General features: G+C 44.6%; 2 protein-coding genes across 3 annotated transcripts in view; one reads left to right on the plus strand and one right to left on the minus strand.

The window, feature by feature from the left end:
* Positions 1-505: 505 nt before the first annotated feature.
* LOC112141461 (sequestosome-1) lies at positions 506-3,613 on the plus strand. Of its 2 annotated transcripts, none has more exons than XM_024264592.2 (5): positions 506-1,224; positions 2,178-2,273; positions 2,347-2,687; positions 2,871-3,094; positions 3,203-3,613. In XM_024264592.2, the coding sequence occupies exons 1-5, from the start codon at positions 1,056-1,058 to the stop codon at positions 3,243-3,245; spliced, it is 873 nt and encodes a 290-aa protein (XP_024120360.1). In that variant the 5' UTR covers positions 506-1,055; the 3' UTR covers positions 3,246-3,613. The 2 variants fall into 2 exon arrangements, with proteins under 2 accessions (XP_024120360.1, XP_024120361.1); XM_024264593.2 differs by having other exon boundaries at positions 509-1,224; positions 2,871-3,098; positions 3,203-3,607.
* A 794-nt stretch (positions 3,614-4,407) lies between these two features.
* LOC112141462 (TBC1 domain family member 9B) overlaps positions 4,408-19,892 on the minus strand; it is a 16,653-nt gene continuing 1,168 nt past the window's right edge. The window contains exons 2-23 of the mRNA XM_024264595.2: positions 19,029-19,139; positions 17,174-17,292; positions 16,868-17,099; positions 16,522-16,780; positions 16,243-16,450; positions 15,264-15,461; positions 15,043-15,189; positions 14,790-14,940; positions 14,491-14,705; positions 13,845-13,962; positions 12,601-12,803; positions 10,970-11,052; positions 10,719-10,848; positions 10,040-10,138; positions 9,889-9,957; positions 9,561-9,801; positions 9,425-9,490; positions 8,608-8,676; positions 7,789-7,842; positions 6,017-6,055; positions 5,845-5,936; positions 4,408-5,716 (exon numbers count right to left, since the gene is read on the minus strand). Coding sequence (XP_024120363.1) covers positions 5,126-5,716; positions 5,845-5,936; positions 6,017-6,055; positions 7,789-7,842; positions 8,608-8,676; positions 9,425-9,490; positions 9,561-9,801; positions 9,889-9,957; positions 10,040-10,138; positions 10,719-10,848; positions 10,970-11,052; positions 12,601-12,803; positions 13,845-13,962; positions 14,491-14,705; positions 14,790-14,940; positions 15,043-15,189; positions 15,264-15,461; positions 16,243-16,450; positions 16,522-16,780; positions 16,868-17,099; positions 17,174-17,292; positions 19,029-19,139 — 3,494 coding nt within the window. The 3' untranslated portion in view covers positions 4,408-5,125. The remainder of the gene's footprint in view (positions 5,717-5,844; positions 5,937-6,016; positions 6,056-7,788; positions 7,843-8,607; positions 8,677-9,424; positions 9,491-9,560; positions 9,802-9,888; positions 9,958-10,039; positions 10,139-10,718; positions 10,849-10,969; positions 11,053-12,600; positions 12,804-13,844; positions 13,963-14,490; positions 14,706-14,789; positions 14,941-15,042; positions 15,190-15,263; positions 15,462-16,242; positions 16,451-16,521; positions 16,781-16,867; positions 17,100-17,173; positions 17,293-19,028; positions 19,140-19,892) is intronic.

The raw sequence follows: 19,892 nt of genomic DNA on the forward strand, positions 1-19,892 counted from the left end.
ATCCAAGAGAAATGATTTAGACATGAAAGAGACAATAATGAGATCTCTTTTAGAGCTCATTCTTCTCGGACGCGTCTCATCAGCGTCTCAGACGCGTCTCATCTTGCTCCCTTTAATCCTCCTTTAAAATAGCTGAGACAATTGAGATCAGAGCGAGACAATAATGAGATCTCTTTTAGAGCTAATCCTTCTCAAATGTGTCTCATCAGCGTCTCAGACGCGTCTCATCTTGCTCCCTTTAATCCTCCTTTAAAATAGCTGAGACAATTGAGATCAGAGTGAGACAATAATGAGATCTCTTTTAGAGCTAATCCTTCTCAGATGTGTCTAATCCTTCTCTCTTTAATCCTCCTTTGGAATAGCTGAGACAATTGAGATCAGAGCGAGACAATAATGAGATCTCTTTTAGAGCTAATCCTTCTCAGATGTGTCTAATCCTTTTCTCCTTAATCCTTCTTTAAAATACCTGAGACAATTTAGATCAGAACGAGACTATTATGAGATCTCTTTTGTTTCTCCTACTTCTTAAGTCTTGCTCAAAAAGCTTATCTCAATTCATGCTCATTTGTCTTGTTGATGTCTTTGCTTAAGGGTCCCTTAGGAGCAAGATTTGAGACACAAATGATCACAGAACGATACAAAGATGAGACGCTCAAACTGATCTCAGGAGACGAGCTTGAGCCACATTTGAGCAACAGATTTTTCCTATGGGTGTGAACAACTATTAGCACGCTAATATGCTCTGCTCTCCTTTTCTTCACAGGTCTCTCCACCGCGAGCATTGCTCCTCACGTGCACACGCTCAAGCACGTTTACCCACGCCCCTTTCAGCATCGCAACAAGCTAAGATGCACAAGTTGGCGCACACACACTCATCTCACAACATTTGACATGCTTAGACAGGCTGCAGCAGGCCGGACCTGAGCTGCAGGTTCAAATGTTCATCAGCCGCGGAAGTAAACACAGAAACGTGTATCGCTGAGAACTGTATCGCTGCTCTTCGAGTTTATCGCGGTTATCGCCCGTGTTTTGGTTCGGTTCCCGGTGTCAGCAGCATGTCTGTGACGGTGAAGGCTTGCCTTCTAGGGAGGTACGAGCAGGTGAAGGAGATCCGCCGGTTCCCAGTGGACCAGCACGTGTACCGGAGCTTTGACAACCTGAGAAGGAAGACCGCGGCGGTCTTCTCCAACCTGAAGAACTCCTCCTTCAGCCTCTTCTACAAAGGTGAGCCGCGCGGGACGGGTCCCAGCCGGGATATTAACTTATTTAGGCCAAAACTTTCTGGAGTCACAGTCATTATCGCCGTACAAACTGGATTTGTTTTAATTCTTTACCATTTTGATGTCAGTTCTCACAAATTGAAGTGCAAGAATCTCTGTCTGGTGAACCATCAGTTATCTTTCACACACACTTTTGACCAATGATCTATCTAAATCACGTGTCACAGTCAAGGCCCGGGGGCCGGATCCGGCCCTCCGGGTAATTCAGCCCTTTAGTTCATTTAATTTTGTTGATGACCCGATGTTATTTTGCACTTATTTTGAACTTGTATAATTTTGACAAAATATATTTTGATAGAGGGTAAAATATAGAAAGTTATTTAGGGTTACGGTTTTAAAGTTTTAAAATTGGTTTTCTGCTAGCTTTTTGGACTATTTTGGCATTTACTAAGATTTTTTTTTGGAGATTAGATATTTTTCAGCTATATGCTAGCTGTTTTGGCTAGTTTGGTTTTCTTTTTCTTTTTTTTTTTATTAGTTTTTAAGGCTAATTTGGCATTTAACTAATATTTTAGCTGGTTTTCAACTTCAGTGTTTTCAGCTATCAATTTTAGCATCTTCACGGCCAAATTCAGCTTATTGCATTCACACTAGCATTATCACAGGTAGTGTTATATATCTAGTTCATAATTATGTTTAAACGTTACAGTTTTAAAGTTTTAAAAATATAGTTTTAGAGAGTTCAATAAATGTTTGTCCTAAGATGTGTTTTGGATTTTGGCCTCTTATGTGATTGAGTGTGACACGCCGGATCGAAAACATAATTAATTCAAGTAAAACTTAATTTTTCTCATTTCTTAGAATGCTGTTTTGACTAGCTAGAATGCGGTTTTCTTGCCCTTTGACTGTCTAGTTGTTCTGGGTCAGACGGCGCGTTGATGATGATGTATTTTTCAGATGAAGATGGAGATCTGGTGGCCTTCTCCTCTGATGATGAGCTGATGATGGGTCTGGGGTACATGAGGGACTCCACCTTCCGCCTCTTCATCAAAGGTAAATCCATCACCTCCTGTGGGATGTGAGGGACCTCATCCACTAATCACTGATTTTTGCTGAACTCTCCCAGAGAAGAAGGAGCACCGCCGTGACTTTGCTTTGCATGCTCTGCTGCCATATATATTTGGACATGTACCACCACATGGCCCCCGTTATCTTCAGCCTCAGGTTCCATCACGTGCCCCCTATCATTCCTCCTTTGATGCCCCCACTATTGGCCCCCCTCATATTACTTCTAATACATCCATTGATGGTATGACACCCATCCCACACGTTGGCATCAAATGTGACTCCTGCAAAGGAAAGATCATAGGAGAGTGCTATAAATGCTCCGAGTGTACAGACGTCAACCTGTGCTCCACCTGCAAGGATGAAGGGAAGCACTCCCACAACGTTCTCAGTCACCCACAGGTGAGTCACCAACAAGTAACATTTAACCAAAGTCCTTTCATCTCTATGACTGTTGAGCATGTCAGGGAGTAAGAGTTGAAGTACAAAGACACTGAAACCGATTTTGATTCATGCCTCCTGTTCACTCATCTTACCCTGTGTGAATAAACCATCTGTCTCCTGTTATTTCTGGGTCAACCACAGCCTCCGGACCCCATACGCTCCACATCTGAATCTCCAGGATCTAATGACCCCCTCGATGCTCTGACCCCCAACCTGCACGATGGCATCAAATGTGACGGCTGCCAAGGACAGATCATTGGAATGCGCTATAAATGCTCTGACTGTAAAGATTTTGACCTGTGCTCCACCTGCAACGATGAAGGGAAGCACAACCACCACACTCTGCTGCCCATCAGTAAACCTCTGTCAGTGAGTCACCAAGGAACCATTTTAGCATGTCAGCGAGAAAGAAGAGAGGACTTTTTGGATGATATTCCATCTTGAGTGATGCCTATTAACCTGTCTCTCTGCAGGAGTTTACTGGGGTTCACCGATGAGGAGGGCTGGCTCACCTGACTCCTCCAGCCCAAAAACGTTGACATCGGAGCGGTTCTGGTCACCAAGCAGCCCAGCCCACCACAGTGATGACACCAGCTGCTTCATTTAACCTCACTTTCTACCTACTCAACTGTTAAACAACTCCTTGATGTGTTTCTGAAGAATAAAAACATGGATGAATCTGAGTGGGCGGAGTCTGAACACACCTGTGCTACCATGTGAGAGTCCTTATGAAACAATGACTTTGTTAGGAACTCCACTAAACATAAAATGGGTTTGCATCAGGTACTTTTAATTAATCCAAAATGTAAAAAAACAACTAAAACCTTAACCGATGAAATTCCTGTATTTTCAGTTTATAACATATATTTGTGACATTTTTCTTTTGAAAGAGAACAAATGTAATAAGAAATCCTTTTGTTTTTGTATTTCTGATTGTTTCTCCTTTTAAATCTGTCAATCAAAGTGTCTTGGACAGACTCTGTTTGAATGAAAAATGAGCCGCCGTTCATATTTCTGAGGTCAAATCAGCCGTCACTGTAAGCTCTTGAGTTCATATTTATCTAAATCTAGTTTTAGACCTGAAGGGATTTGATCTTTGCTTTTTAAAGAAAATGTTCTTTATTAACTGATCACTAGAATATGAACTTTGAGAGAATAAAACTCACATTTCTAAATCTTTAATTTAAATACAGTATTTAAAATGCAGCAGCAATGATAAACAGTAGATATTAAACAGTGATGGAATGATGTTTACAAAGATTTGCAAAGCTTTAATTACCTGCTGAACAGGAAGCTTTTTATGTAAAGCTTTGGCACAACTTCAAAAATGAAGATCTACCTCTCTTGCAGGTACGTTATGGCATGCTACACCTGCACTGGTTCATTTACTTGAACCATTAGCTTAACCTAAAGCAAAAAGCACTCACACACAGTAGTATTATAGCAGGTAAGGCCATTTTTCTAGTCATAATTGTGTGTTCAAGCTAAAAAAATAAATGGTGATATATTTTCATATAAAATATGTGTTCTATATAATGTTGTTAGAGGCGATCTTTTCTAATCATCACAGTATCGCGATATCATGAGCTATGTATCGCGCATCACATCGTATCATGAGGTACCCAGTGATCCCCAGCCCTAGAGTACACCCTAAAACTAAATGAATCACATTAAGGAGCAGGTTTTCTCCACTATTTATTAGAACAGATTAGTTACTGATCAATAACGTCAACAGCTGATCATAAATGCAAAAGTATGAAGAAGGAACAAAAAAATTAACATCACTGCCGACAGTGAGCAAGAAGGGTTGATTTCATTAAAAACAAGCGACAAAAAAAGAAAGGCTTCAACATAAAAGTCTGAATAAACACTGTTTACTTCATATTAGTGATTTCAGAAAACAACCTTTGAGTTTCATGAAAACATGTGAAAGGGTGGACCTGTGGGCTGCCTGAGCGCTGCTGCTGTAACTGAACAGATCTAAACAAACAGCTGTTTGGATCCAAACCTCCACAGGACTCCACTCCTGAAACGTACTCACATAAACTTAAAACCAGGTTTACTCTGGTCTTCAACAGCGAGCCCGTCATGTGAGACAATAACTTCAGGCACAGGTGGGTGATGTCACAGGCGACTGATAACAGTGATCACCATATTCCTCACGACATCCAGCTGGGAGGAGACATGGAGGAAACCAGGTGGATGAGACAAGATGGACAACTTGAAAAGACTAGAAGGAGATCTGGGTAAACACAGGAGGCCAGAGGCCACGCCTCCTCATGCCTGCATGAACACAACCTTACCAACAGACCAGAATATGAATTGATTCTGGATGTGAAATACTGACAGTGTGTGGGCGGAGCCTGCCTGCTCAGGTCAGGTACAGCACAGGACAGTCAAATGGAATGCTGAGTGAGTTCAAGGTCAGAGGCGGAGCTAGTTTGTCGCTCAAGGACGCGCTGATCTTTGCAGGCGGCCATCTTGGTCTGGATGTTCCTCTTCCTCTCAAAGTAGTCGACCAGCGGCGGCTCCGTCAGCAGCGATGCCAGCACCTGTTCAAAGGTGATTGACCAGTCCACATCCATCGTGCTGGCCTTCCTCTGCTCTCCACCGACCAGCACGAGGTCGTCTGCGAGGTCCTCGCAGTGCAGGGAGCCCAGGCTCACCACAGAGTAAGAGGACACAGACGTGTCGTCCTTGTTTTCTTCCTCAGACGTCTGCTGAGCTGGCAGCTCCAGCTGGGCCTCAGCCAGAGCGCTGCACACCTGAGACACACCTGCTGCTCCATCTCCAGGCGTGGCTTGGGCAGGGGGTGGGGCTTGATCGGGGGCCTCGTTCTTCTTGGCCCCGTTGCCAAACTTCTTTCCGACCTCTCCGATGCGCAGCAGGAGGCTGGCCACGGTGGCGATGGAGTGATAGAGCTCCTGCTCCAGCGGCTCCTCGCTGAACATGTTGTACAGAGTCTTACACAACTCAATGAACTGCTCCTGCAGACACACACAGGTTACACACACTCCCACCTGCTATCCCCCATGCTGTGGTCTCACCTGTACCTGTTTTATTGATTCCCCCCTTTCTGTGCTCTCCCTACACTACCCTCATCTCCGCGGCTCACCTGGTTCATTCTGGGCAGATCCTTGATCGTCTCCCTCTTGGGTTCCTTCTCTTTGGCCCACATCCTCAGGTAGTACTTGTAGTCCTTCACCTCTGAGGACAAACACAGGAAGGAGATCACAGACACGCAGGAGATGAGGGACAAACTGTGAGGACGGGGAGCTGGGGTTTACCTTTCTTCTCCTCGTCTTCTTCATCCTTTGTCTCCTCACCTGTTCACAGAGAAAATTATTTACAGATGATAAATGAGGACAGCCCTGACCTCTGACCTCTGACCTGCCTGTACCGTCACAACACGCATGTTGTTAAACTAGTCTTGTGCTTCAGAAACTGTTATCCCAATCTGGAAGCACCTGCTGCAGGTAACCAGCTGAGGCAACATTGATTCTTAGAGCAGACATCTACTGACCGTTGGGCCTGCGATCACAGGTGCTGAAAAGCAGGCGCCTGACTGTCAGCGCACAGAGGTACCAGATAGGGCTGCCACGATAGGTCGACTGTTAAAATGGTCGACAACTAATTAAATAGGCGATTAGTCCTTAATTTATATTATTTGTAGTCATAGTGTAGTAAAGTTCTGCTAGCTTTTTGAACTATTTTAGCATTAAATCAGCTTTTTAGCTTTTTAGGTTTAGCTAATATTTCAGCTGCATGCTAGCTATTTTGGCTAATTTAGGTTTTTTTAACTTTTTCGGTTAATTTGGCAGTTAACTAAATTTAGCTGCCTATCAGCTTTAGCGTTTTCAATTATCAGCTTCAGTGATTTCAACTTCAGCATTTTTGGCTATCAGCACTAGCATCTTCAGCATACAAATTCAGCTTCCAGCATTCACACTAGTATTATCACAGGTAATGCTATATATCTGGTTTCTAGTTAGTTTAAAGCTGATGATATTAAGATGTCTGCTTCCCATCCAGTTTTCCCATGACCTGATTAGTCGACTAATCGGGAAAAATAATCGGTGATTAGTAGACTATTAAAATAATCGTTTGTAGCACCACTGGTACCAGAAGGTCCAAACAATTTTCAACAGTAATATTAGCTGAGAAGATTTAGCAGATTCTTCCAGCGATATCCTACACTCTCAGCTCTGATGCTCCTCCCACAAATGCATGATCCTGACAGGATAAAACGATAATGAAGCTTCAACTAAACCCCATCCATCCATTGTCTTAATCTACTAGCTCCTGTGGGGGGGTCGGGGACAACGTTTGGCACATGTGTACCGCAGACCCCCCCATTATTCAGATCAATTGCTCAATGTAATTCACATCAAATTCATGTACTGTACACAGTCTTTGTTTTAAAAGTTGCTTCTTGGTGGTTAATCTGAAGCTCCCGCCTCATGTGGGAGGAGCTTCCATAAAAAACTTCTCTCCAACTCATCACAGAGGACACAGATGATGAGAGATCAGGTCTCATTATTTTGAAGAGCATAATAAAATCATCGCTACACTTCTCCATGTCAGTGAGGGGCAGCAGCACAGGAGACAGTTGCTCTGAGGTCATGGGGCGCCAGTATGGCAAACAAAAAGTATCAAAAATCACCAGGAAAAGTAGGTAAAGCAGACCCTCACCTGTACATGTTCTACTGATAATAATATTTCAAATATTAAAATGTTAGTCTCAATAAATCCATTAATACCAGAATAACTGTAACCCTATCATGTTTACATTAACAGTGGGGTCACCTGGACCCCACAAGACAGCACACCGAACTTTTTTTTTTTCAAGGATTTTTTATCTTCTCTGGGTTCTGTGGCGAACATAACATCCTGTCCACATTTGTCATGGGAGGAGGGATCCCAGATCAATGTAAGGGTGGGTCATCGAGACCCCATGAGAGAGCACAACTGTTTCACAGAAATACTGACAAAAGTTTCCTGTGAGGAGAATCTTCAACAACATTTGAGAGCTTTGTTTTCAAGGAGAAAAGAGACAAACCTGAAGTCATCCTGTGCTGCTGCACAGAGTCCAGGTCAGACATGAAGGAAGACTCTAGAGAGAAACAGGGAGGAGGAGGAGGAAGAGGAGTCCACGGAGAGGGAGAGGAGGCAGCAGACAGAAGGAGTTATTCTGAGCTCGGCTCATGCAGACTGAACATGCAGAAACGAAAGAGTGTAAAGCAGAAACTCAAAAGCATGTCAAAGAACCTGAACTTCATCGTCATCACAACCAGAGTGAATATGTGAGCACTCATGCTGCCCGCTCTACCACAGCCACCATAGGGATGAAAAACACTGATGCTTACTGATACTGACTTTTAAAAATGTCTAAATGAGGTCATAGTAGCATGATTGCCTGAATGGGTCTCATCTTCTTGTCAAACTAAATCGCATGAGGAGTCAAAATCCAAAACAGACTGAAGGTCACGGTCAATATTTTACTCTCCATAAAAATACATTCTGTCAAAATTATACAAGTTAGATATAAGTGCAAGATAACATCGGGTCATTAATAACAATAAAGTAAAATGATCTGGAGGGCCGGATAGAACTACTCCTCTACCTCCATCACAGGGCAGTCACCAGGTGGAGTCTCAGGCTGAGTGACAGTGACCGCACAGGAACATGAACTATGAGGACTATGACACCACTTGTGGAAATGACTGCTGATGATTAAACCAGTACAGCAGAAGCTAACCTGCTCCTGTTGGTCCTACTTAGATGTAAAAGGAATCTGTGCAGCATCAACTGTCCTCACTGCTTCATCTGAGGGTGTGTGTAAGCACATTCGGCAGCATGAGTGTGCACGTGTATTTACCATGTCGTTCGTCATTGGTGAAGAAGTACGTGGCTTCCAGAGCAGACTCCGCCTCCTCAGGACACAAAGCTGCAACAAAGAAAGGAGAAATCAGTCCCTGTTCTAACAGCTGCTTGGCTGGACAGTCCAGTGCGAACACTAAATGCTTAAACAGGAATACCTGTTTAGTGATCGTACATAACATGCTCGGTGAGTACACAGCCAAGTGTGACGTCACCCAAAGTAAATGGATCAATTCCAGCCCCAACCAGATGAAGTCAAATCACTCGCCATTTTTTCGCAATGCAGATGCCGCCATGTTGGAGCCACACAACGCCAGTAAGCGATTGGCCTGAGTCATCGTTTCTATGGTAACCGCTCCCGCCAATCAGGAGAGAGTTCGTTGGAAGTCCACTCTCGAAAGCAGGCTACGTGAAATCTGTCAATCAAGTGCTTTGAACGTTCGATGTCAGACAACTTACTTTTATCTGATTGGTCAGTTTATAACTTTAGTAACTTGACCTACAGAAAATATATTGTATAAGATGAGGAAATTTTAAATAATAACTGAGTAACAGCTGCTTTTCTCACTAAAGAAGTCTATGGAATTTTGGTTTCTTGGAGCCAGCAGGCACTGCGAGGGGAGAGGGGTCACTCAGTCCAGTTCTCTATATACAGTCAACGGCCTGATCCAGCTGATTTCTTCTTAGTTTGTCAGAATCAGGGTGTACCCTCCCCTGTGAGCCAACAACAACAGTAACTCTCACATTCAACCCAAAACCTGGTTTGGGAGCCCAGAACCTGGACCAGAGCTAAGCCCCTTGAAGAGTGCTCTTACCTGGAGGGAGGTGGAGCTTGTATAGCAGCTTCATTTTCTCCGTCATGTCTCCATGGTACATCCCACCTGCAGAGGAATGCACACTGAGGTGAGACCGCCTCCAGGTGAGACCCAGCAGCTCTGCAGAAAGACTTACTGAGTCCAGTGATGAACTCTTTGAAATTGATGAGACCATCCTGGTTCTGGTCCAGGAGCCTGAAGAGGCGAGCCGACAATATGGGGGTGTGTCCTCCACATGTCCATGGGGCCAAAACAGTGAAGAGCTGAGTGAACTGGACTGGATCGATGCGATACTGCTCCAGGTAAGGCAGGCTGGGGTCGTGGCGCTCCGCTGCAGAACTGCTGGAGCCCCAGTAACAGCTGGTCATGTGTTTGGACTGAACCGGGCCAAGCACAGATGCAGAAAGTTAGATGGACCAGAACTGACCAGAACTTTAAGGCACAGAGCTGCTGATCATTCTGACCTTAAAGAGACAGTAGAGCTCCTCCAGCTCCTCTATGCTGAAGGCTGACTCCGTCATCATCGCCCTCACCTGAGGACAACACAAACATGAACACACACTGTAAGCCTCGTCTTTGTTAATGTTAGCTCAGCATGATGTTCGTGATATGTACCACACTCCTCTTTGCTGTGTCCTCCAGGGACTGAATGACCTTTAACCTTTGCTTGAACCTCATCTGCTCTATGACATCAGAGCGCAGGGAGGCGAACTTCTGCAACAAAAAAGGGAACACTTCTTCAGGACTTAGACAGAGCCGCTGACAGTTTGAACGCAGCATGTAGAACACGTATCAAAGTCAAGGCCCGGGTAATTACATTTTATAACAGTAAAACAGTTATCTTGCACTTATTTCTAACTTGCAAAATTTTGACAAAATGTATTTTTATGAAGAATAAAAATTGAAAGTTATTTAAGGTTTAAGTTGATTTATTCTGGAATAATATTCCTGCATTTTTATTATTGATAATTATGTTAAAAAAAATTACGGTTTTAAAGTTTTAAAATTGGTATTCTGGACTATTTGGGGATTTACTAAGATTTTTTTGGGCTATTTTGAAATTTAGCTAATATAGCATTCACATTAGCATCATCACAGGTAATGCTATATATCTAGTTCATAACTATGTTAAAAAGTTATGATTTTAAAGTTTTAAAAATGTAGTTTTAGAGTGTTGAATAAATGTTTATCCTGTTTGCGACCTAAAGTGAGTTTTGGATTTTGGCCCCTTGTGAGGATGAGTTTGACACCCCTGTTTTAGACGCTCGAGGCTTCATATCCACATCAGTCTGACCTCGTACGATGACTTGAGGAGGTCAAAGACGTCAATCTCCGGTGGGGGGTCATCTCCACTGGTGAGTATGGTGTGAAGGTGGGGGATCGGCGCAGACACGGTCTGCCTGTTCACAACATTATCCAGGTACCTGCAGCACAGGTGGAGGTCACTCAAAAGCTCATGCCCATCTGCAATCTGCTTAAAACACGATCTGAACCACAGCAGGTTTACCCAGGAATTAACCAGGACAAGACTTAAACAGGTCCTACCTGCCCAGAATGGTCATGGCCTCCCCTTCATCGCTGCAGGAAAGGAGGGCATTCATATTGTCCTGGAGGACAGCCAACGCCACCTGCAGGTCAGTGGGGGAGATGAAAGAAATAGGTCAGAAGTCACTGAAATGATATAATCGTCTCAGTTTTTCCTGTCTTCATGTCAATGGATCAGAGGCTGAAAGACCCCAATGATATGGATGAGAACAGAGGTACACCTCCTCCTCCTCCTCCACAGGAGGTCTGTGGGGACCTAAAAGCTGAGAGTGTATGTTTTATTTTGAGAAACTGATGAGCAGCTAGAGGGGAAGAGAGTGAAGTAATGGGGGGGCAGCCATGATGCAGGAGTAGAGCGGTCGACCTCTGATAGGAGGGTCGCACCTTTGATCACCACGGTGGTTATAGGATGGTGTTAGTGTAACCCCGGGCTCACACCGCTAGCGTTACAGCTCCGATGAGAGCGCCGCGGACTTTACAGAGCATATATGAGGTGAGCATCCAGGTACTTAACAGAAGGATCCATTAACAGTATCTGAGTACTACAACTAGAGGATTTAATCACATCAAAGTTCTAGAGATCAGAAACACATGATCCAGATAAATCCAGAGGCAGTAGATCAGATCAACAGCAGGAGACCTTCTGAACACAGAGCAGAGCTGAACCTCGGATGGGTGTCGTCTACCACTGTGCGTCTCCTCGTGTCCAAATGAGCTTCCTCCCAAACTGTTTTTCCTTCTGATTTACAGAGCAATTCTCTCGTTTGTGTCAAGTTGCTCCTTTTACTGGGACTGGAGGTTCATGAAGGACAACCGCCTCTGAACGGATGACAGCAGGTCCAACCTCAGCTGTCAAACAGAGAAAACTGACTCCATAATAGTAAAAAATGACTTCAAGTACTGCATGTTCCAGAGTATAAGTCGCAAGAGCAAAACACAAGTCGCACTTTTAGGAGAAAAGTGTGATGTTTAAGAACAAATCTTCCAAATTTAGTGTAACTAATAAATAAATAGAAACAAGAATACAAATCTTTTGAGTATCAGTCACACTGGAGTAGAAGTCGCACCAGAGTAACAAAGTTGCAAGAGCCAGAAATGTCAAATCAAGACGAAGAAAACCATACATAACTCGCTCTGGAGTATAAGCTGCACTTTTGGGAGAAAAGTCTGACATTTCAGACCAAATCTGCCAAGCATAGCTGAAAAAATAAATAAATAAATACAAGAATAATAATCTTTTATTCTGTATAAGAAAATATCAAAGTGTACGAGGAAAACAATCACATTCTCTTCCATGTTTGTTTTGGACGACATTTCCTCTGATGCTGTCAGTAGCAAGTATATACACTCAGATGCAGTGCCCTCTAGTGGTTGTTAGAGGAAACAACAGCTAAAGGACAAGTGGTGTTTACTGGGAAAATAACAAATATATGAGCCTATTTATGTCTAAAAAAACATAAATAGGTCACTCCTGAGTATAAGTCGCACCCCTGGCTAAACTATGAAAAAAACAGCGACTTATACTCCGGAAAATCCAGTAGCTACGAGGTTCAACATCCTCCTGGAGAAGCTGAAAAGCATTCATCAGTCTCCGATCAGAGATCAGAAGTGAACGCCCTGCAGGGCGGTACCTGGAAGATGACTTTAATGCCCTCATAGAAGAAGCAGTCGATCAGCAGAACAGCGCTGTCGAACGGCATCGCAGACAGGAACAGGGTGAGGAACCAGGAAAGGCTGATGGTGGAAATGACTCCCAATTCCTGCATATGTTCATACAGCAGGGGGAGAAAGTCCCGGGTCAGCTCCTCAAACACCCCCTGATCCACCAGAGCTCCTGCAGGAACACAAGCACATGTTCAGATGGGCTGTCCCCCTGCAGCCTTCCTGCAGCCACAGGATGCCAGAAGGCTGCAGGGCCTGTTATCCGTCACTTCTACTGATAAATACTAAAGTGAGGAAAACCAGGATCTGTCTCAGTATTTCTCCCTTTAAAATAGATGAGTTGGTCTGTAAAAAATAATCCAGGAAATCCTTTTGTTTGATTTATAAAAAATACGGTGTTTCTATAATTAAGCAGAAAATAAATATGTTTGTCACCAAATCAAGAATTCAGCTCCTCACAGACTTCTTTAAGAAGCTCTTCTATCCTCCACTTCTTACCTGTATAAATTTAACCTGTTTGAACTGGTTATCTGTATAAAACACTTTCCCCCCCTTTAACAATTGCACTGCAACTGGTCCATTATGAATCAAGACCAAAGAGCTGTCGAAGGACACCAGGAAAAAGATTGTACACCCGAACAAGACTGGTATGAACCAATCTATAATAAGTAACAAGAGATCAGCTGGAGCAATTATTAGAAAATGAACGAGATCCTAGATCATTGACAATCTCCGTCTACCTGGAGATCCATGAAATATCTCACCTAGTGGAGACAAAACGATCTGGAGAACAGTTGGAAAATAACCCAGAACTATCTGGAGAACTGGTCAAAGACCCGAGGAGAACTGGGACCACAGCAACAAAGGTTACTATTGTGTCTATACCGACTCCAGGGGTCCTGCTTAAACCAGCACACGTCAAGACCCGTCGAAAGTTCTCCAGAGACCATCTGGATCAGAGGTGTCAAACTGAAGACCTACAGGTAACCTTTGACCTCTGTCATTAAAACCAAGGATACATTACAGAGTATTTGATGTGACCAAGTACTACATTACAGCTCAATTAAACAAATAGATTATTTATAACCTTACAATCATTGTTTTACTCTCCGTCTCTCACAGTTGGAGACTGTTTCTGTCAAAGACGTTGGTCTTGGAGTAGATCAGAGCTCTGTTCAAGACCACAGACCTGCTTCAGACTGGTGTTACTGACCTACAACTCTGGTGTTGTAGTAGTCTGGCAGCATCCGCTCACACAGTGCCACCAGCAGCCAGAAGGCCTCCTCCTCCTTACAGTAAAGCAGGAGCACAGAGGTGACAATGTTCATCGCCTGATGAGGAGAAAAACAAGAGTTCATGAAGGAAGAACCATTTTTGAATCTTATTTTCTTTAACAAACAAGAAAGTCTATGTTCAAACACTGGAACAGATCACTCAATTAAGATCCATAAAAGGTGATTTAGAATCTCCTCAATATTATTCAATAGAATGGGACTCTTTCAGTCAAGCTTTCACTCGAACAGAGATGGACTCAATAGTCTGGACCAGATGGGACTTGGTGGCTCACAGAGAGACCTTTACTGTTGAAACGTTTGTCTGATTACATAAACCGCAGCATTCGGTCCAAAGCATGCTCGACTTTTTACAAAGGGTTAGATGTTCAGCTGCAATCAGTTCCTAAATGTGACTAGGACTGCAACGACTAGCCGACTAATCGACTATTAAAATAGTTGATTAGTCGACTAATTTAATAATAATAATCTTGACATAAGAAAACTGGATAAATCTCCACAACATTGCCAAGACTGCCAGGCTAAAGGTTAGAGATGGGAGAAGGGAAGAGACCCTGAGCCTCTGACCTGGCAGTATCCGATGCCCGGGTTGCGGTGGGCGTAGGCGGTGAGCACCCGGCGCAGGGCGGCGATCCCTGTCTCGTTCTGGAAGGCTCTGTGCTCGGGCATTGAGCGGTGGAGGTCCCGTTCAATCTCCTCTGTCGCCAACGAGCACTGACCCATGGCTGCTTCAACAAGGTCGCCATAGTAACCAGGGTGGGACACGATTTCATTCTGTGCTCCTGGATGGATTAACAGAGCGGAGGATCGGAGTCAGACAGAACGACAAAAGCTCCGCCTCCGCAGAGGGACGGACAGATGCTGACCAGAGAAGAGCAGCCACAGCTCCCCGCGCAGACGTTCAGGGATCCCGTTCAGGACAAGTTCTCTGGTTCTGGGCGTTCGGTACATGCAGACACCCCGACCAAACTCAGAGAAGTGGATGTTCCATGCCTCCTCCTTCATCTTCTCCTTCATCTTCAGAAGAAAGCGGTAAAACAGGCCGGGTCAGTATCGCTCATCTTTAACAGCACCAGGATCATGGTGGGATCTAACTGGGCCCGGGGGGGTGGGACTCACTGCTTTGGGTCCCAGGTCCTCCGGGGAGTCCCGGTGGTAGAGCTGCAGCAGAGTCTGAGTGGCAGTTGGCAGACCAGGGTGGTAATGGCGCCCCTTTGGGACGGAGTCAGATTTTGCCAGCGAGGAGGCGGGGACACCGGCGGACGCCTGAGGACGTTCAGAAACAAAGAGCTTAGACGGCATCAGCAGACTGTGTGAAGCAAACGCTCTGACGGACGTACGGAGGGACCGATCAGGGACAAAGGGTTGGTGTCTCCCCACAAACTGTCGGGGGTTCGCTGCAGGAAGTCAGAGATGCGCTGGACCAGGAAATCTCTGTCCTTAAGGTTGGCGAAGAGGAAGTTCATCTTGTTCTTTGTGCTGATGGAGACGGGACACGGCAGGACGCTGCTGCTGTCCGCCTTCTCCACCACAGAGACCTGAGGAGCAGAGGACAGAGGGTTCAGAGAGGTCTGGGTTAAATAAATGATGTTTCATCCAGTTCTTAGTATAATTATGTTAAGAAGTTACGGTTTTAGAGTTTTAAAAATTGGCGTTCTGCTAGCTTTGTGGACTATTTTGGTATTTACTAAGATTTGTTCAGGCTATTTTTGAGTTTAGATAATATTTAGACGTTGTTTTGGCTAATTTTGGCTTTTTTCATTTTTTTAGGCTATTTTGAAGTTTAACTATTTTTTTTCAGCTACATGCTAGCTGTTTTGGCTAACCAAGGTTTTCTTTTTTTCTATAAGTTTTTTAGGCTAATTTGGCATTTAGCTGGCTATCAGCTTCAGCGTTTTCAGCTATTAGCTTCAGTGATTTCAGCTATTAGCTTCAGTGATTTCAGCTATTAGCTTCAGTGATTTCAGCTATCATCTTCAGCTATCAGCACTAGCATCTTCAGCGGCCAAATTTAGCTTACAGCATTCACACTAGCATAGCTGCAGGTAATGTTATAAATATAGTTCATAATCATGTTAAAGTTTTAAAATTTAGCTTTAGAGTGTTTAATGAATGTTTATCCTGTTCGGTCCAAGATCTAAGGCCTGTTTTGGATTTTGCCCCCTTGTGTGATTGACTTTGACACTCCTGACCTACAGGAAACCTTCTGTCACAGCTGAAGCCCAGACGGAGGCTGAGGGACATGGATCATGGAACCAGCGTCACGTTCAGCAGAGGTCTGGACCTGCCCCTGACCCGGTTCAGTCCAACACGGCTCACCTCTCGAAGCGGGATGATGAGCTGACACAGGTCTTCCTCTTTGCTGTTGAAGCAGATGTAGTTGTTGGAGATGAACAGCTGTCCAACCACATGCATTTTGGCGAACGGCGCCCACAGTGTGCAGTCCGTGTGTCCGTCCAGCCGCTCGTCGTGAGTCAGCCGGAACATGGCCCGGTACCACTCGTTCTTCGCGCGTGCATCAAAATCCCTGCAGGCGAGAAGGAGCTGATGAGAGGCTCCACAGCACGCTCCTTCCAGACGGAGATTCATGAAGCAGACCTCTTCAGGGCAGAGACGTTCTTCAGGGTCTTGCAGGGTTTGGGCAGCGAGCGGTCGAGCTCGAACGCCTCGTTGTCGAGCAGCTGCCGCATGGCCAGGTTGGCCAGCTGCTCCATCAGCTTGAAGGTGTCAGTGATGTTGAGGAACATGGAGAAGAAGTGTTCGGTGTGCCGGGTGCTCACACGGACGCTCTCGGGAAACACCAGCGTGGCGTTCTTCTCTAGCTGAGTCACTTCGGTCCACGGCACCACCAGAGTCACTGAGGCCAGAGCAGACAAGAACAGGAAGTCATAAAACAGAGATGGCTTTTGCAAGTGTGAGGAGGAGCTAAGCAAAGCTCTCGTACCCTCCTTGCCCAGCAGGAAGGAGTAGAAGCACAGGTGGTTGACGGACAGGTAGAGCCACCCCTGCCGAGGCACTCTGCCCTTCCAGAAGCTGCAGGAGTAATAGTTCACCAGCTTCTCCTCCTCAGGCATCCCGAAGAGCCTCCTCATCTTCAGCTCCGCCTCCCTGAACTTCCCGCTGTCCTCCTCCTGATCCTCACCCTGCTTCAGACGGTTCTCCTCTGCAATGATGCCCTGCAGGAAGTGACATCACTCACCAACAACAGTCCCGAGGCAGAAAATGCAGACATGCACTTCATAAAACTCACCAAGATCTTTCCTTTGACGAAGGTGGTAATGTCTTCATCATTGTCAAAGATGGAGATGGTTTGCAGCAAGTTGGACTCCAGAAAATCCCAGTGCTCTGTGATCTCCTTTCTCGATGAGCCTGCAAGACACAGGTGAGAGAATAAATGACATCAACAACCAGGTGTGTCTGCAGTTCAGGGTGAAAGAATCAAAGGAACCTTCTGCTTTATCAGAGCTGCTGAGGAGCAGATCACTAGAAATTCACCTCAAAGTCGTGGGTGGGACTTTTGGTCCCTTTCCCTCCCTGTAGCTGAGAGTTCTCTTTTAACACTGTCTCCTGCTAGCTTACAGCCCCTCACAAACCCAAGCAGTGGAACAAAAATGCTGAGCAATATCGTCGCTATCCAGCCGTACAGTTCTGATCCAGATTCAGGCTCAGACAAGGAAAACAAAGACGTTCATGGATCTACTTGTCTGTAAGTTGATGCATCAGAATGGAGCAGAGCAGGAAGATTGTGGCCTGCTAACTGTAGTAAACTTTTCCTAACAGCATTTTTCTGTCTGCTCCTGATTCATAACAATTTGAATAAAAGGAATACTCAGAAATGCAGTTTAAAGCTTATTTTTTTTTCTTTTTATGAGTCCTCCATCGTCAGACAAATGCAACAAGAACTTCTTTAAAACATAATTTTGATCAGAGGGTCTATAACTGCAGTGGTTTCATCTTTTAATGAACATGTGTCAGAGTCAAGGCCCGGGGGCCGGATCCGGCCCTCCTGATCATTTTATTTTATTGTTATTAATATTTCAGCTACATGCTAGCTGTTTTGGCTATTTTTTTTTTTTTTTAGTTTTTTAGGTTGTTTAAGAGATCAGCAAATATTTCAGCTGTATGCTAGCGGCTTTGGCTAATTTAGGATTTTTTGAAAATTTCATCAGGCTATTTTGGAGTTTAACTAATATCTACATGCTAGCTGTTTTGGGTAACCTGAGTTTTTTTTCTAGTACTTCAGTTTAATTTGGCATTTAGCTAATATTTTAGCTATCAACTTCAACATTTTCAGCTATCAGCTTCTGTGTTTTTAGTTATCAATTTCAGCATCTTCAACTATCAGCACTAGCATCTTCAACGGCTAAATTCAGCTTACAGCATTCACACTAACATTATTGCAGCAGGTAATGCTTTATATCTAGTTCTTAATTACCAGTTCAGTGGCCTTGTGGTAGAGTGTCCGCCCTGAGATTGGAAGGTCATGGGTTCAAATCCCACACCATAACAAAGACTCCCTGCTTGACACTCAGCTCTAAGGGGTTGGATTGGGGGGTTAAAAAACCAAACGGTTCCTGAGCGCAGCTGTGTCTGCAGCTCACCGCTCCCCCAGGGGATGGATCAAGTGCGGAGAACAAATTTCACAGACCTAGGTGTGTGACAAATAGTGGGACTTTTACTTTAATTATGTTAAAAAAATAGAATTTTAAAGTTTAAAAATGCAGCTTTAGAGTGTTCAATAAATCTTTATCCTGTCTGGCCCGCGACCTAAGGCATGTTTTGGATTTTGGCCCCATGTGTGATTGAGTTTGACACCGATTTAATGCATTCTCCAGCAGGTTGTCCCAGTTTATTAAAACATCTCGTTTGAAATTTGCTTTCATCCTCAGATGTGACCTGCTGACCACATTATCAATGAAAGTGAGGTCTTGATCCCTGTAGTTCTTTTCTGATTCAATTAAAGGTCAAAGAATAAAAAAACAAAACAAATACACAATTACACATAAAACACAGTAGGCAACAAAACACACAGAAATAGAAACGGGACATGACACAGCATAATGCACAGTAGGACAGGCCCGTCATCCTTCGGTGACTCCACTCACCGCAGGCGATGTTCCAGTAGATCTGAGAGTCCGCCGTCTGCAGCAGGATCCTGTACGGAGCCACTCTGGCACTGGAGTCCAGAACCACATCCAGAGTCCCAACCAGCAGACCTGCAGGCCCACAGGTGGACAGGAGAGCATGTTTGAAGAGGTTTGTGTGCAGAGAACGAGTGTGCGTTAGAGGAACTCTTGCAGGTACCATAGATCTGCATCACAGGAGACCTTTCTGAGGTCTTGTGTGCAGCCCAGCATGACTCAGCAAACTGAGCCTGGACTGCAGATGGCAGAAGAGGAGATCCAGCGCACCTGTGTGACACTGACACACACCTGCTCTAAACCACGAAAAACTAAAACCACCCAAAGCCTGATGACCACCGTAGAACTCCCAGCATGCACTGCAGGAATGAGCTCCTGGTTTGTTGAGGTGACTAACCCTCATGAGAACTGGACTGAGTGAGTGTGATGTCACCCACTGAAAATGGCTGAGGCTTCAACCAAAACAAGTCAATTTATATATATTTTTTGCAATACAGACGCTGCCATGTTGGAGCCAGAAATGGTCAGTGAGTAGTACGAGTTTATCTGAGTCAACGTTTCAATGGCAACCATTCTCTCCAATCAGGAGTGAGCTTGAGCTACACAAAATCTGTCAAAAGTTTGGGGCAAATAAATATCTCACCCATGAGGTGAGATGTGTCATGGAGCTGAGGGAGATGACAGTCATGTTCAGCTTCTTCCCTTTTCCAATAAAGGCTCCAGCAGTGTGTTCTTTTCACTAGGCTGCTTGGTAATTATGTCTCTGGCTCTTTGGACAGCTCTTTGGTCTTGGCCATGTTAGTAGATGGAGTTTTATTGATTGTTTGG

The sequence above is a fragment of the Oryzias melastigma genome, linkage group LG10 (assembly GCF_002922805.2).
Source record: "Oryzias melastigma strain HK-1 linkage group LG10, ASM292280v2, whole genome shotgun sequence".
Lineage (NCBI taxonomy): Eukaryota > Metazoa > Chordata > Actinopteri > Beloniformes > Adrianichthyidae > Oryzias > Oryzias melastigma.